The 15,341-nt window shown below is 42.7% G+C and overlaps 1 protein-coding gene across 1 annotated transcript in view; it reads left to right on the top strand.

Moving 5' to 3' along the window:
- kcnq5a (potassium voltage-gated channel, KQT-like subfamily, member 5a) overlaps positions 1–15,341 on the top strand; it is a 94,563-nt gene that overhangs the window by 56,316 nt on the left and 22,906 nt on the right. The window contains exons 2-5 of the mRNA XM_041947241.1: positions 10,309–10,399; positions 12,723–12,849; positions 13,700–13,875; positions 14,728–14,853. Of these exons, the coding sequence (XP_041803175.1) occupies positions 10,309–10,399; positions 12,723–12,849; positions 13,700–13,875; positions 14,728–14,853 (520 nt within the window). The remainder of the gene's footprint in view (positions 1–10,308; positions 10,400–12,722; positions 12,850–13,699; positions 13,876–14,727; positions 14,854–15,341) is intronic.

The following is a 15,341-nucleotide window of genomic DNA, read 5'->3' as shown; positions in this document are numbered from 1 at the left end:
GAGTGGCTGGTGGGGGTCCCAGGTATTTAACCTCTGTGGGGTCGTGGAAACCACTTGCCTGTGTGAACAGCAGCCGTTAATTTTGTCGCATGAGGCCAGCTGTGAAGCTTTAAACCTCTGGGGGATGGAGGGACAGCATTGTGGGTGGTTGTGTATCTCCGGCTGTGTTTCGATCTGTTGTCACGCGAATTTGAAGTGAAATTTTGAAAAGTTGGCAAAAAGGAAAAAAACAAAGAAAATGGGAATGAGGTGTGTTTCTATAATGAGGTTTGGAGTGAATAAACTAGATTACGCAAAGTGTAGCTTCATCAGAAGCTGGTGGTGTAAGATACATCGTGTATGGCTATAAAAAACAAAGTAGAAGAAGAGGAACGTTGAAACGGGAAACAACAGAGTCTCCTGAGCCACCTGAAAGAAAAATGAGGAGAAGTCTGCAGGAATTTGTTTCGTTTGGGAAAGTTGTAATTGTTCTTTCTTGTCAGGTGGTGTCAGCCATGTTTTTATGTACCTGTCGCCATGTTTTCACACATAATGAGAATATCCAGGAAGAAGACGACAGCAGTCGTGGAAACAGCTGTTCAGTCATGTGAGTTATGTTCGCTATGTCAGAACTTATTCAGCATCTCCCCATTTGGAGCAATAACAATTTTTCAAAAAAGGCAAAAACCAACTCAAGCGAGCATAAAAACTTTTTGCTTTTTAAGCTACGGTTGAATATGTGAGCCCTAAATTGACAAACTAAGGAAGAGGAAAGTACTCCACTTGCATCAAAGTAAAAAGTTACACACTGTAGCTTTAAGGGCAACAGGTCGGCAGAGCGAGCCGTAAGCCTTCAGCCGTGCTTCAGGCCTTTGCATCAGCACAGATCCGCCTCTCCGAAGCTGCCTTAAGCAAGACATTAAATTCCTTCCACCTACAGCCAACCCAGCTCTTCGAACCCTCTGAGGTGAATTCAAGAGTGACTGTTATTGTAGTTCGGCTTTTCTATTGATGGAGAAAAACCTTTCAGAAGTGAGCAGAGAAAACTGGCCTGCGCAGCGTTGTGTCCTTGGCCCGGGTCTGTTTGGTCAAGTAGTTGCTTAGAAATAAAACCGTATGTTTTATCGCTGCCGTCATCAGGTGAGATACTGCACTCGACTGGATAAACACAAGGATTAACTAATAGACCGCTGGCAGGGAGTCGACCTGGCTCCGTCCCTCTTTCTCCCTCCCCCCCCCCCCCCGTCTCTCATCTTGCCCTTTTTTTCCTCTCTCTTTTTCTTCTCTTTATCAGCCAGCGTGCTTTCATTCAGCCCTCCTTCTTGCATCGAATACGTCTGAGAATCAAGATGTGACAGAACGAGAAACACACACACACACACACACACACACACACACACACACACACACACACACACACGTCCTTGTTAGGACATTGCATTGACTTCCATTCATTGTGGACAGCCTAATCCTAAACCACATCAAAGTCAAATGTCATTTCATCAAAATCACAATTTCCCTCAGGAGGCTTTAAAATCTGGGAGGTGGACGACACCCTCTGGGGGTGTTTTTAATGTGGGGGGGTGGAAGAGCCACAGAGGAGGGATCCCTCTCTGACAGAGAGACGTGCAATACATGTCACTCCTCAGAAAAGACCAAATATGAACCAATTCATGCCTGGTCCCCATGAGGACTGCTGGTCCCTACAAGGTCGGTTTTGATACCAGAAAAAGTCCTCGATAGGCATCGAGAACACACACACACACACACACACACACACACACACACAGAGAGAGAGAGAACAGGCACTGATTAAAGCATAAAAAAACGATCGATACAATGATGTTCATCATAATGAGAGAAGCTCTAAAGAAAGCGTCAGGCTGTGCTCAGTGTGTTCTCTCAGCTGCTCGTCTCTTTCTGAATCTTCTTCTTTCTGTCTCTTGTTGTATTTTCTCATGTACCGATCGGCTGAGCCTTTCCTAGAAGGAGAAATGTTATTTATAGCTGAGCTCCGTCTTTATCTTCCCATTACAACCTCTGCTCTGCTGCTTTCATCCAGGAGAACCTGCTGAACTCACTCCTCCTGTGGCGCTCTGTCATTTAGTACATTCACTCAAGTACTGTTAGTGCAACTCTGAGGTGCTTTTACTTCACTTGAGTACTTATATAGTTTTACTCCACTACGTTTCAGAGGGAAATATTGTACTTTTAATTTACTTTATTTATCTGACAGCTGGAGTTTCTAAATGTTGCTGTAACTGTGGCATTAAAATACTGGTTACGTGTTAAAGCATATATTACTTTTACTTGCCTGCAGGGAGTATTTTACAGATTATTTGCAACTTCTACTTCCTCTCCTGCTGTTGATTAAAGCCCTAAAAACTCATCTCTCTTCATCAAAATTACATATTTAGATGTTTTTCTGTGAAAAAAAATCCCTTCGTGCCTAAAAATGGTTCAGATGTAACTCTACACCTTTACCTTCACATTTAGTGCATGCCGACATAAATAGTTCCCGTCTCTGCCTCCACCCGCCTCTCCGCCGCTAGCCTGCAGCTCGAGCAATCCTGCTCACCTTCAACTCTGCTCATCACACACACACACACACACACAAACCTCTGCTTGTTTTCTGTCTGGATAGCTGCTGCACGATACGCTGTGGTAATGTAATGTAGGAGTAATTCTGCGGTGCATGCTCAAACCAGTAAAATGATTCAGAGGAAGAGAGAATCATACAGGGTCGCCTACAAATCGCTGTATCAGAATGGTAATGTAGTCTATGTACCACTACGCTACAAAATGTGATGGTAATAGATTACATTATCATGGGAAGTCCCACCCTGCATGCAGACGGGATTAGTTCTTTAGGGATGTGACGCTCATATGTCTCACAGCATAAAGAAAACATCCCATGGACATGATAGCAAGGTTAAAAACTTGATTTTCACCTCCCTGACCCTCAAATACTGTTCAGGTCAAATTTGTCTGCAGGTCTGCAGACACTTGACAGCAGTACAGTAAATATCATTCCTTTAGCCCAAAATTGGGTCCTGACTCTAAATTCACAAAAATATATACTTCTGTATAGATCCCACAAATGTTTGTACATTGTACATTGAATTAATAGTTAATAGTTATGGTACTGTATTTGTATGATTTGTACTGAAGACGGTGTTTGATGTTTGTAATGTTGTAAATGGTTCTAATAAGCCCCACAGTGCCCAAAATGTTCATTCATATTTTCAGTTTTCATCAAATATATTCAGATGATCATGGCTTTTATTTTTCATGTCTCAGGTAAAGTGGGTAGCACATGATATATTGTGATAATGGATGTTTTTTCTCCAAAAACAAGTGGTGTAAAACCTAAAAAATACATTCTCCCTGCTCTCTGAAACACTAACTATGGATTAATCGCCCATTTGTTAACGTAAAATAAGCTATTTAGACTTTCATAATAAATCAGTGGTTCAGACTTCGGTAGAAACACTTGCTCTGATAGGATTCCTGGGCTGGATCAAGGTTGAGCTGGACTCCACTGTGACAGTATGTCACAGTATGTCAGGGTTGAGTAAAAGACGGGATGAGCACATTTATTCCTTGTGCCACCGTGGAGGTCTCTGAGCATCCTGTCTTCTTTTGTACCTTCCATCATTTCTTTTATTCTGTTGCCTTGACGCGATGAGACACTTACTCGTCCACTCACTCACCGACTCTCTTGGTTTCTCTTTTTTCTCTTTCAATCTTTCGCTCTCTGTTTCCGTTCCCTCCCTCTGTCTTGATTGAAAGGGTATGCATGGTTGGCACAGAAAGAAAGGAGGAAATAGATAATGATACCAGACCGTATTGTGTGGAAAACCCTGACCTCTCATGTACCCAATCTGTCACACACACACACACACACACACACACACACACACACTGTTTCTCCTTCCCATTCTCAGATGCCTATTTCATATAAACACATAGAGAACATGTGCACCCTTTTACAGTGTTCCTCCTTTTTATCATAAACATAGTTGTTCATATTTACATGTGCATGCTGCACGTACACCATTTAGATCAATTTATGAGCTTCATGATACCTTGCACTGGAGTAGATTTGCAGTCACGCACACACATGCACACACACATTCACACGTTCTGCTGAAAGTCTGAGGATTTAAATCATCTTCCACTTAGATGTGTCTTCTGAGAGGCAATTTATTATCCACATGGAGAAGTCAAAAGCTCCTCCCTCTGAAGATGTGTGTGTAGTGTGTAATTGGCTGCACGTGTGTTTTTTTTATTTATTCATTATGCACATCAGCGTAAACACGACTCTTCACTCTTTGCTTTGTTTTTGTCACAGTGTTCTTTCCCCTAATTTTGCGTTGCAAATGTAATTATTCCTCATAGACTGACGCATACAGCTTTTTGAGCACATTTCCTGTGAGGTCAGCATTTCCAGTGTTGCCATAAGATGACGCAACAAAACGAGCTCCAGTCAAACTGCAAACATTGGAAAACAATTATTCCTCCGATTTCCTGCATTTCCATTTGCAAATTGAAAATGTTTCCTTCCTTTTCTCTTCAAACCATCCATACGTTGTGTTGTCCAACCTTGCCCACAATAGCAACACAAACTGACATATAGATGGCACTGTGGACAGCATCAATTATTCGAGCATCGATTATGTGACAACGGAGCAAATTTTGACACATTTTCATGTATTTGTTGTATGAAAAGTTGGCAAACAAAACAAAACAGGCTGTTTTTCAATATCTCAGAATTGGAAATGCTCCTTTTTCAATGTGCCATGCACCTACTGCTTGTGTATAGCTGTATGTGAAACAGCCTGGCTGTGAGGCCAGGCTGCAAATCTCCAGGGACCTGATTTCACACAAACAGATGCACGCACACACACAGATGCACGCACTCTCTCTCTCTCTCTCTCTCTCTCTCTCTCTCTCTCGCTCTCTCTCTCTTCTTCTCCTCAGGCTTTTCAGGCGTCTTTGTCAGAGGAGTGGTGCAGGTTTTTGGCTGTATATGGTTTCGTCTGTGGGTCCTCGGGTCATTCATCAGCATAAAGTCAGAGGCAGTTTGTCTCTGCCATATGCAACAGAGCGGGACTCTCTTACACCTGCATCTTGTCCAGGGTCCTCTGAGGATGTCAAGCACCAGTTTTTTTGCCAGACGTTGGTTTGACATCCAGACGACAGAGCGGGCCAGCACTCAGCTGAGATATTTAATAAAAGGAATTAACTGGCATTTCAAGTGGACCACTTAAGGCCATTTTAAAAATTAAACCCCGCAAATAACAAATATTTTCCATTTCTGCTGAAGCTGGGAGATTGATTTCCCATCTTCTAGGGAAATTCTAGAGACTCGTGTTTCATCATAAGCATCTCATGTGCTTTATGAATTTCAAATATTCATTTAAAGTTAATGGAATAGTTTGATATTGTGTAAAATGGGCTTGCCAACCTACTTTTGTTCAGAGTCAGATAAGAGGATAAATGCCAACCCCAGGAGGTTATTAACTTAGCTTAGCATAAAAACTGAAATCAGGTGGAAAGAGCTAGCCTGTCACTGCGCTGCACCGTCGTTTGCCAGGAAATAGTTCCAGCACATCGACTAACTCACTGCAAAAACGACCAATTGTTGTTGAGTACAAATTAAAGGTGTTTGTTAGTGAGCTTTACAGGTGTCTTTAGAGTGAGCTAGGCTAGCTGTGTCCCCCTGTGTCCAGTCTTTATGTTAGCTAAGCTGATCACTTTCTGGCTCCACCTGCATACTACATGCACAGACATGCGATTGATATTGATCTTCTCATCTAATTCTCGGTAAGAAAGCAGATTATTTCTCAAATGGTGAAACCTTTTTCTTTAAAGACAATTCTGACTGCTCTTCTTAGGTTGTTCTAGTTAAAAAGAAAAAGATAATTTCTTTTCTGACTCACATGCCTGTAACAAACAAATGGCTTGTGGGGTGGAATAATCTAAAAATAATGCCATTATTTTAAAAAAATGTTTATTTGTAGTTTAAAGCATGCAGCTTGTTGTGAACAGGTTAAAAAATGCAAAACCACTGGCGCTGTTCTTTATGGTTGACACAGTGTTATTGCCGAAATAATCTTTTATGAAGTGGTTGTGATTGGTTTTCCTGATGACATCTAATCAAATACAAATCTTTTTGATGGACAACCTGGCCTCAAATCCATACACACACACACATACACACCCTCATCTTCCTCACACACGACCACACAGATGATGGTATCAGCAGGTCACCTCTGTGAGTGACTGATCATGTGGCTAATTCACCGGCTTTCCATGTGAAAGCATTATTGATCACGTGTGTCATCGTGCTCCCATCATTCTCTTCGCCCATGTGCACCCACTGAGTCATTTCATCATCAACTGATATACAGCGAGGAAAAGACGCAGAGTGCGTGAAGAGATATTGATAATATGCTCAATGCATGTAGGAATGATTGAATGGGTAAAAATGTGCCTTATCAACTGAAAAAACGCAGCAGAGTGCGCGTGTTGCTTTATGTCTCATCACCACTAAATAGGGAAGGGCCGTCTCATCTGCTTTGTATCTGGCTCCCTCAAAAGGAAATATTTTGCTATAGTAAATGTAATTTTAAATGTGATGCAAAAATCACTGCAGGCTGTGTTGTGACTGCCATTGAAGAAAAATTATCTGTGTATTTGCAGTTATGCACGTAGATCCGAATGGAAGGTGCAGAAGCCATTCATTCGCAGTTCATATGAATGGATTGATTTCTGTATTCGAGGTCTCTGTGCTCCATTCTTTTCATTCACCATATTCAGGCATATGTTATTGAGTTTGGTTTGTATTCTTTCACTCTTTTTATTAATTCAGTCAAGGCCTCAAATTACAGCAATGTAAAGAGAGAAAAAAAAGAGAGGTGGACTTTTTATTTTCATACCTTGAGAAAACCTTTTGCCAAATATGATTAACTTCACAATGGTGTGCACACCGACATAATAGAGGAAATTCAGTTAGCTGCAAAATTGACCTTTTAAATCAATTTTGATTGCCCATATTGTTTTCACCATTTCATTATGCTCTTGAATAAATCGTCATTACTCCTAAAATGTTCATGATCTGCAGTAATAGCGACTCAGATGGTTGCACAGACCACTTTTTCTTCTTAGCTTGAAAAAGTTCCAGCTCATCAGCACATCTCTTCTGATTTTAAGAGACAGCAGCACTTTGGAACCTGAGTACACCTCGGTGCAACAGCTAGATTAACTGCACAAACACATGCTGACTTTTCCAGAAATACACCTTTAAAGGTGTGTTTCCAGGTACCCTGTAGAGAAGCTAAAGCTGTAAATCTGGAAGGTTTCTGATTGGCAGGCACACGAGAGCCTCGCTGCAGCCTCGCTGTTATCCACAAGCTCCATGAAACTCTGCTTTGTTCTTGAGGAGTCACAGACTTTACTTCCGTGGCAGGAAGTAGTTTGTATTCAACTTTTTACTGTTACACCAAAGCCTGTAAATCCTGAGCATAGCAATTGCAAACCCCCTCTGTGGGCCCTCTCTCACTGCCAGTTCAGCCCAAATCCAGGAGCTTTTTTGCTAAAAATGATAGTATCGCAGTTTTGAATGCTTTTCAGCACCCACACAAGCACCAGAAAATAAGGTAGTCTGAGATCAGTCTCAGTCGAGCTTTGGTCGGATCCTTGCGTAGTCACAAAAGAAAAAAATTTCATGCACATATCACGACGGCGTTTGTGGGGCTCTTGCAGTATAAGGTTCAGGTTATGCTCAAAAAGGAGTAGTTTGTTAGGATGTGTTGTCCGACCACATCAGTGCCACGCACAAAGGTGGGAAGCCAGCGATCTTTTTATTGTTTAAACGTGCTGACACATGCAGCCTTATGAGGTAAAGCACCTCACAGATGTATGAGCAGGGAAAAACATTTCTTTTAAGGTTAGCGGATGCAGGCTTTTTCAATGTCCTTTGTGGCCGCATGGATGGTAACGCGTCCTTCGGTTGCACTCACAGCGTGGCCCGTGGCTTCACCTGCCTGTACGTTGTCCTCCATTTTTTCTTCATTAGTCACAATGAATCATGTGCATGGACTGGAACAGCACTAATTAAGTGAAGAGGGAGGCACGGGAGAGCTTTACATGGACGCGGACAAACAAACCGATAAATTAAGACAGCCTTGAACGGACCGCACTGCTTTTGCAAAAGTAATTTCTTTTCTTCAAGAAAAAACTGCCCAAAATAGTGAAAAGTTGAGCTTAACAGTTAATTTTTAACTTTGTAAACAGCAGTGGACAAAAACTCAAGGTCCACCTGGTCGCTTGTTCCATGAGTGCACACTGAAAAGTTGTTTCAGCCGAAGTGAAGAGGTTATTTGTTAGGATAAGTGGTCGTGCACGCACAAACTTCACTGGCAACGCAACTGGGTGCTGTTTAGAAATCCGCCCTCCATGCTGTATGTCTGTCTGTATGACAGTAAAGAGCTACTAGAGAAGGAGCCAGCATCACAGGCTGGGCTGGATGTCAGGAACCATCAGTCCTCCTCTGCAGTAACACACACACACAATCACACACACACCTCCCTCTTCATATTCGCCGTGGATCCCGTGGAAAATAAATGGCGGCATTAATCATACAGGAGAGCAAATAAGACAGTGATGGCGAAGGAGTCCAGAGAGAGGAAGAGGCGAACTGAAGCAGGGAGAGAGAGGAGATGGAAAAGGGAGGCGAGGAAGAAAGCAAGGTGGAAGGAGAGACAAAAAGCATAAAAAATTAAAGAGGAAGTAAGACAGAGAGGGCACTGGAAAGGAAAGGAAAGGGGACGAGGCTGGAGCACATTCTGTACACAGAAAACAAACACTCAAAGGTCTGCGGAGATGAGAAAACAGTAAATATCAGAAAGGCAGATGGCATCTTTAAGAAAAAAACTGTAGAGAGAGAGAGAACAGCAGGCTCAGGCAGCTATCCAGTTCATGTGTTGCCTGGAAGCGGCCTTATGAATTTTAATTTGTACTTGCTCATTAACCAAGTTACCATATGACTTAGGAGGAACTGAGTGGTTTCCTCGCGGGCAGCAGGGGTGGGGTGTTTTGGGTCAGTCAGGCGATGAGGAGGGCTCTGATCGGACCAAATGTTTCGTGGAGATTTCTCCTATGAGTGCATCGGCGTTGGCGTCGCTCCAAACGTCTGCTTTAATCCTGATTTGCAGTATTACCAGAAGCACCGTGCCTGCAGTTCATTGAAACTTCTTTTAAAAAAAAAATACTTATCTTCTCATTTATCTCCATTGGTATCAAGCAATGACGGTTTTGGTTGGACGTTTCCAGGTTTTGAGATATGGGCTCTGTTCTGCAGCCGGGCACAGCGGAGGTGGATGGGATCAGTTAGAGTAGCATTGACTTGTTTTTCCACAAAGGAAGGGACTATTTCCTCAGTGGGAAAGTAGTTCCAGTGAAAACTGTTAACAGCAGGGACATTGTTTCTTCTTCATTATATGTAATATATGAAGCTCCATTCACCTCTATTGTGTTGGTTATGTTCTAAATATGGACGTTGCTGCAGAGAAGCTACAAAATGTAAAACTTGGACGCTTCAAACACATCTTCAGGATCTTCACAATCACCACGGTTTCAAGGTGGATGCCCAAGAAGAAGAATTCTTCATGTTTTCTCAGTTTATCCTTGAACGTTTGTACCAAATTTGAAGAAATTCCTTGAAGACTTGCTGAGATGTCGCGTTCAAAAGAGCGGGGGGGGGGGGGGGGGGGGGGGGGGGGGGGGGGGGGGGGGGCGTAGGGATCCAACAGAAAGGACACTAAAAACATCACAGCAATGAGTACATGGAGCCAACGAGGCTGCCAGCGAAGCTTGCAGATCACTGCTTTAAAGGAATTAGTCCTGCCTCCTCAGCTTTAAGTGAATAACTGGACTACAGCAGAACACACACACACACACACACACAGAGTTATCACCGCCCGCAGCTCTGTGTCAACTGCTTGTTCAGCTCGTGTTACTGTGAGAAGGATTTGTTTGCCTTCCGTCCATTCATACAGTGTGTGTGTGAATCAGCTGAATCGCCACGGTAACAGTAATATAATAAAGCTTCCTGAAGCTTTAACAGCGCTCATCCCGGTCCTGATGGTGCTCGTAACAGCTTCAATCCTGCTGCTTAAGGTGGTCTGGCAAAGGAGGAGTCGTTTCAGCAATCCTGTGTGTGTGTGTGTGTGTGTGTGCGTGCGTGTGTGTATGCGTGCATATGTGTGTGTTTGTGTGTGTGCGCGAATGTGCGTGTGTGTGTGTGTTGTTTTGTCTCCACAGGTTCATCCTGGTGTTTGGATGTCTTGTTCTCTCTGTGTTTTCCACCATCCCTGCTCACCAGGAATTCTCCTCACACTGCCTGCTCATCCTGGTAAGACACACACACATGTCTGCATCTCTAATGCAGACATGAGCAGCACTGAGTCTCACAACACACACACACACACACACACACATTCATACAAGCGTGTTCAATCAGGAGGTGTCTCCCAGGGAGAGCTTGTCGAGTTACTGGACACTGACGAATTACGAGAGTATCAGATGGTTAAATTAACATTATTTTGTGTGTGTGTGTGTGTGTGTGTGTGTGTGTGAGACTCAGTGATGCTCATGTCTGCATTAGAGATGCTGATTGTGCAGTGATTGGTCCCTTGCCACTCACAATCCAAATCATACTGTTACAATTCAATGTAAGTTAACAGCCTGTGACTCAGACGTGATTAAGCAGAAAGTCATCAGCCAGAGCAAAAAACAAAACGAAACAATGAAGCACAAACAAACGGGCGGAGCAAACAACAACACGACCTACTCAAGTAGAATCACTTCTTATACAGAAGAGCTAAAGCAATGCACAATTTAAATAATTCAACAGCAACGTCTCCTTTCAAAAACATCTAAGTTACTGTGGATAATCAACACAGTGAGCCGTTGTAGTAGGGACTATTTCTCTGCTGGAAAGTAGTTCTAAAGAAATCTGTAAAGGTCTGTGAATTATTCAGACTAGTGTGGGCATTATTTGTGGAAAGAGAAGGATTTCTGTTCTTGTAATTTGGGCGAGGCTTTAAGGGAATAGTTCGACATTTGGGAAATAAAATTCAGAGGATCTATTTTAATCACGCAAACACAACGACCCATGCAAAGTCACAGGTCCCGGACTGTGCGGACATTTCCGAGTACACCTCTTATTCTGGTTCATGCATGCGCAGCAGTGCAAAGTGCAAAAGGGCCGACTGAGGTGGAATATAAATCTGATGGCGTGGTGATTAATAAATCTGTTCACAGCCAATTGCATAGCTGCTGTCATCACTGAGAAACAGCTGAGCCAATTACAGGGAACAAATGAAGAGGCGCCTGTTCATTTGTCTGAATGATGAAGAGGGGCACGGCAGCAGGAGGCAGATGGTGGGAGTTTTGATTAAAGTTGCTCAGTGATGATAGAAACAAACAGTGAATGGGCTGCAGTTATGTAGTGTTTTTTTACCTTAACGAACAAAGTGCTTTACAATGCTGCCTCTCATTCACCCATTCACACCTGAGCTGCCCTGAAGGCGCTGACCTGTCCATCGGTAGCATCTCAGGGTTCATGCTCTGGTTCAGGGACGGTTTGATGCAGGAGGAGCCAAGGATCAAACCGCCAACCCTGGAGTTAATGTCCAACCTGCTCTACCTCTGAGCCATCGGGCCAGAGAAGATCGATACCACTTTTAATATCTGTCACTTAAATATGAAGCTATGTTTGTTACTTAACTTTGTCTTTTTATAAAGTTTGGTCATGTTAAGTAAATCCAATTTAGAAGTCTTGCAATAGTCTCACTCCCACTGCCACGCCCACTTAAGCCAAGTGGCACGAACACAAATACACCTTCACACACATACACACCGTCGTGTTTCCATCATTTTTGGGGATGTTACATAGACTTACATTCATTTCCTGGAAGCTTACACTAACCCTAACCCAGGTCTTCAGCCTAAAATGTAATGATTTTTGTCATGGGGTTGCGTTTTATCCCCATAAGGAAGTAGGAGGGCAGGCAATGGGACAGTGTGAACAGATTTATGTCCCCACAACATGAGTAAAACATGGCCACACACACACATGCCAAATTTCAGCCTGCGTTGGTGAAAACTGTGACTAACGGGTGGGTAAATATTTGCGGACTGACTGATTGACCATCCAGCCGACATACATAGGCAGGTACGCAGATAGAATCCACGCTAGCACGCTTAATGCACAGACATGAGTGGTATCAATCTCCTCATGTAACACGCAAGAGAGCATTTAAGTGTGTTTCCCTAAAATGTCAAACTATTCCTCTAAAGGAAGGTTCCTTTACTTTACAGCACACTGTGACTGACCTGACTGGGTTGGCTTAGGTTAACAGCAGACATCTTCAACCATCTGAAAGGCACAGGTTTGACTAATAACAGTAACAATGGCTCCGCACAAAGTCAAGCTAGTGAGCCAGCATGTGTGGAGCTGGCGTGCCTAAATAGAATGCAGCCATAATGAATGTAACACACCTGTGCACAACATGTGCAACATGCAAAAGGCATACCAGAGACTTCAAAACACACTCAAGAAGATGCACTCGACACGCTTAGCAACCAATTGTTACTTTTATGACCCTTTGCTGCGACTGTCTGTTGCATTTGTAGCATTTAGAGGTTTAAGTTTTTCCGTGTGTGTCCTGCAGGAGTTTGTGATGATTGTAGTGTTTGGTCTGGAGTACATCATCAGGATATGGAGCGCCGGCTGCTGCTGCCGCTACCGAGGCTGGCAGGGGCGCCTCCGCTTCGCCAGGAAGCCGTTCTGTGTCATAGGTAGGTGTGTGTGTGTGTGTGTGTGTGTGTGTGTGTGTGTGTGTGTGTGTGTGTGTGCGTGTGTGTGCGTGCGTGCGTGCGTGCGTGCGTGCGCGTGTGTGTGTGTGTGTGCGCGTGTGTGCGTGTGGCTTACACACACTCTTCATTTCGTGTGACGTCTGCACGCAAGGTAGATAGAATAAAAATTCATGCAGTTGTTACTATTTGACTGCAGAGTTTATAAATGAAACCTTTCACACTCCAAACACATTTATTGCATTTGTTCATTCTTATCTTTATAAGCTTAATATTTCCCAAATGGCATCATTTCCCTTTAACACAAAAGCACTTGAAGTTTAGAAAAAATCCAGAAAACTACACTTTTTTGTGCAGCAGTATCAACAGACATTCATTTCTGTTTGATTTTTCTTAATATCATCCTGTTAAAGTCTTAAATCTACTGCATCTTACGAAGTCATTTTGAATATTCTCAGGTAATGCTGTTATTTGCCAATATGAATTAGTAAAATTTCCTCTTCAGTGTCCAGACGCTGGTATCAGCCGTGCACAAAAGCACATTTACACGACAGCGGTTCTCTATCATCCTTAGGTTGCTCCAGCAGGGAGGAAGTCAGCATGCCGGGAAATACAAGAGAAGAAAAGTGGGGGATTTTAGGGTTGTAGACAGAATGACAGAAGAAGAGTAATAGAGGTAGAAAAGCAAACAAACAGCTTGTAGTGAATCAATAGTTGTTTTAAAGGTGATGGATGGAAGACTGGATGGCTCTAGAAAGTAGGGGAGCCAACCACAGTTCCTGTTGCTAATATTGTGGAACCTGTGACCTTTAATTTCCACTCCTTTACTCCCCAGACATCATTGTTCTCATCGCCTCGGTTGCTGTGGTTTCAGCCGGTAGCCAGGGTAACATCTTCGCCACCTCTGCGCTGCGTAGCCTCCGTTTCCTTCAGATCCTGCGCATGGTGCGCATGGACCGCAGGGGAGGGACCTGGAAGCTGCTGGGATCTGTAGTTTATGCACACAGTAAGGTAGGACATGTTGAACGATCGCTCCTCTTCTGAACTTTAACTGGAGTTGTTTTTCATCTGTGATACTTTATCTCAGTAGCACTTGTCTGGACATCACTTATAACATCAAACTTTATTGATGTGCTGCTGCACTTTTCTTAAACAGTGACAAATGAAAAGTGTTTGCCAGGAAAAGCAAACTGGCGAACACTGGGCAAGACTGTAAAAACTGAGTTGTTACAGCAGCAAACAGGAGAAAGATACCAGGAAAAGCCAGCCAAGAAAAACAGAATTAAAAACCAAGATAAGAGTAAAACTCTTTACATACAAATGCACCCACAGTGGGGACACCTGTTTCAAATAAATGCAAGCAATAAAATGTAATAAATAAGCAAATGAAATGTATATTACAACACTAACTAGTTGCAGAAGAATGTTAAGATGAAGAAGAGTAAAGGATTTTGTTTTGCACTGTATATATTATTATATGACTGTATGATCAAGTATAGACAGACTTAAATGACTGGAAATATGTGCAATATGAGATTTTCATTACATGTATGTATTCACCACTTGAAATCGTTTCCTAGTCAATGCAAGATTGTTGAATTATTATATGTATATATGTAATGTATGTTTGTAGCCATTTGGCTCAGTTTGTTGCATTTACATCCCAACAAATAACATTTTTTTTTTCTCTGTTACTATAAATAAAGTTAGCAGGTAAAGTGCATAAAAAACCTGAATGAGTGCTGCATGTATCATGTGGCACCTCTAAGAATGCATGTTTTTATTAATGACTGCTGCAAAAAAACCACTGCAAAAAGTGTCCAAAACATGAGATTTATTTTGAAACTGTCCTCCGCCTTCCAGGAGCTGGTGACTGCCTGGTACATCGGCTTCTTGGTGCTGATCTTCTCCTCCTTCTTGGTCTATCTGGTGGAGAAAGAATTCAACAAGGACTTCGCCACCTACGCCGACGCTCTGTGGTGGGGCACGGTGAGCACACACACACACACACATTACACAAAGATGTGCTCGAGCATTGTAAACACCTTTAACCGCCCTCTGAATAAAATCATGTTGCATCAGAACTGCTTTGAATTTTTGATTTATGTTTGCGATTTTATATCAACAAAGCTAATGCACCCTGTACTGTATCACACCATCAGTTAATAAGTTTTCTCATCCAGTTTAGTAAGAATAACCCAAATAAGACAGCAACAAAACTGGAGCTATGCTGTTTTTACCTGTCAGCAGTGATATATTTACCATTTCTGTGTGACCTTAATGACACCTGCAGCACAAAACCCAACAGGAAGACCTTTAAAGTCACACTTTGCTGGCTGCACTGCACTGTTTCCTCCTAAATCTAAAACCCATTATGCCTTGAGAACGTGGAAACAGACAAACACACGAACAAGAAATGGCCCGATCAATAAATTCAATTTTCTCCTGCTGCCAGGTGAGACTGGCCTGTTGTGGGA

The sequence above is a fragment of the Chelmon rostratus genome, chromosome 11 (genome assembly GCF_017976325.1).
Source record: "Chelmon rostratus isolate fCheRos1 chromosome 11, fCheRos1.pri, whole genome shotgun sequence".
In the NCBI taxonomy this organism is placed as follows: domain Eukaryota; kingdom Metazoa; phylum Chordata; class Actinopteri; order Chaetodontiformes; family Chaetodontidae; genus Chelmon; species Chelmon rostratus.
This window is presented reverse-complemented; position numbering and strand designations above follow the sequence as displayed.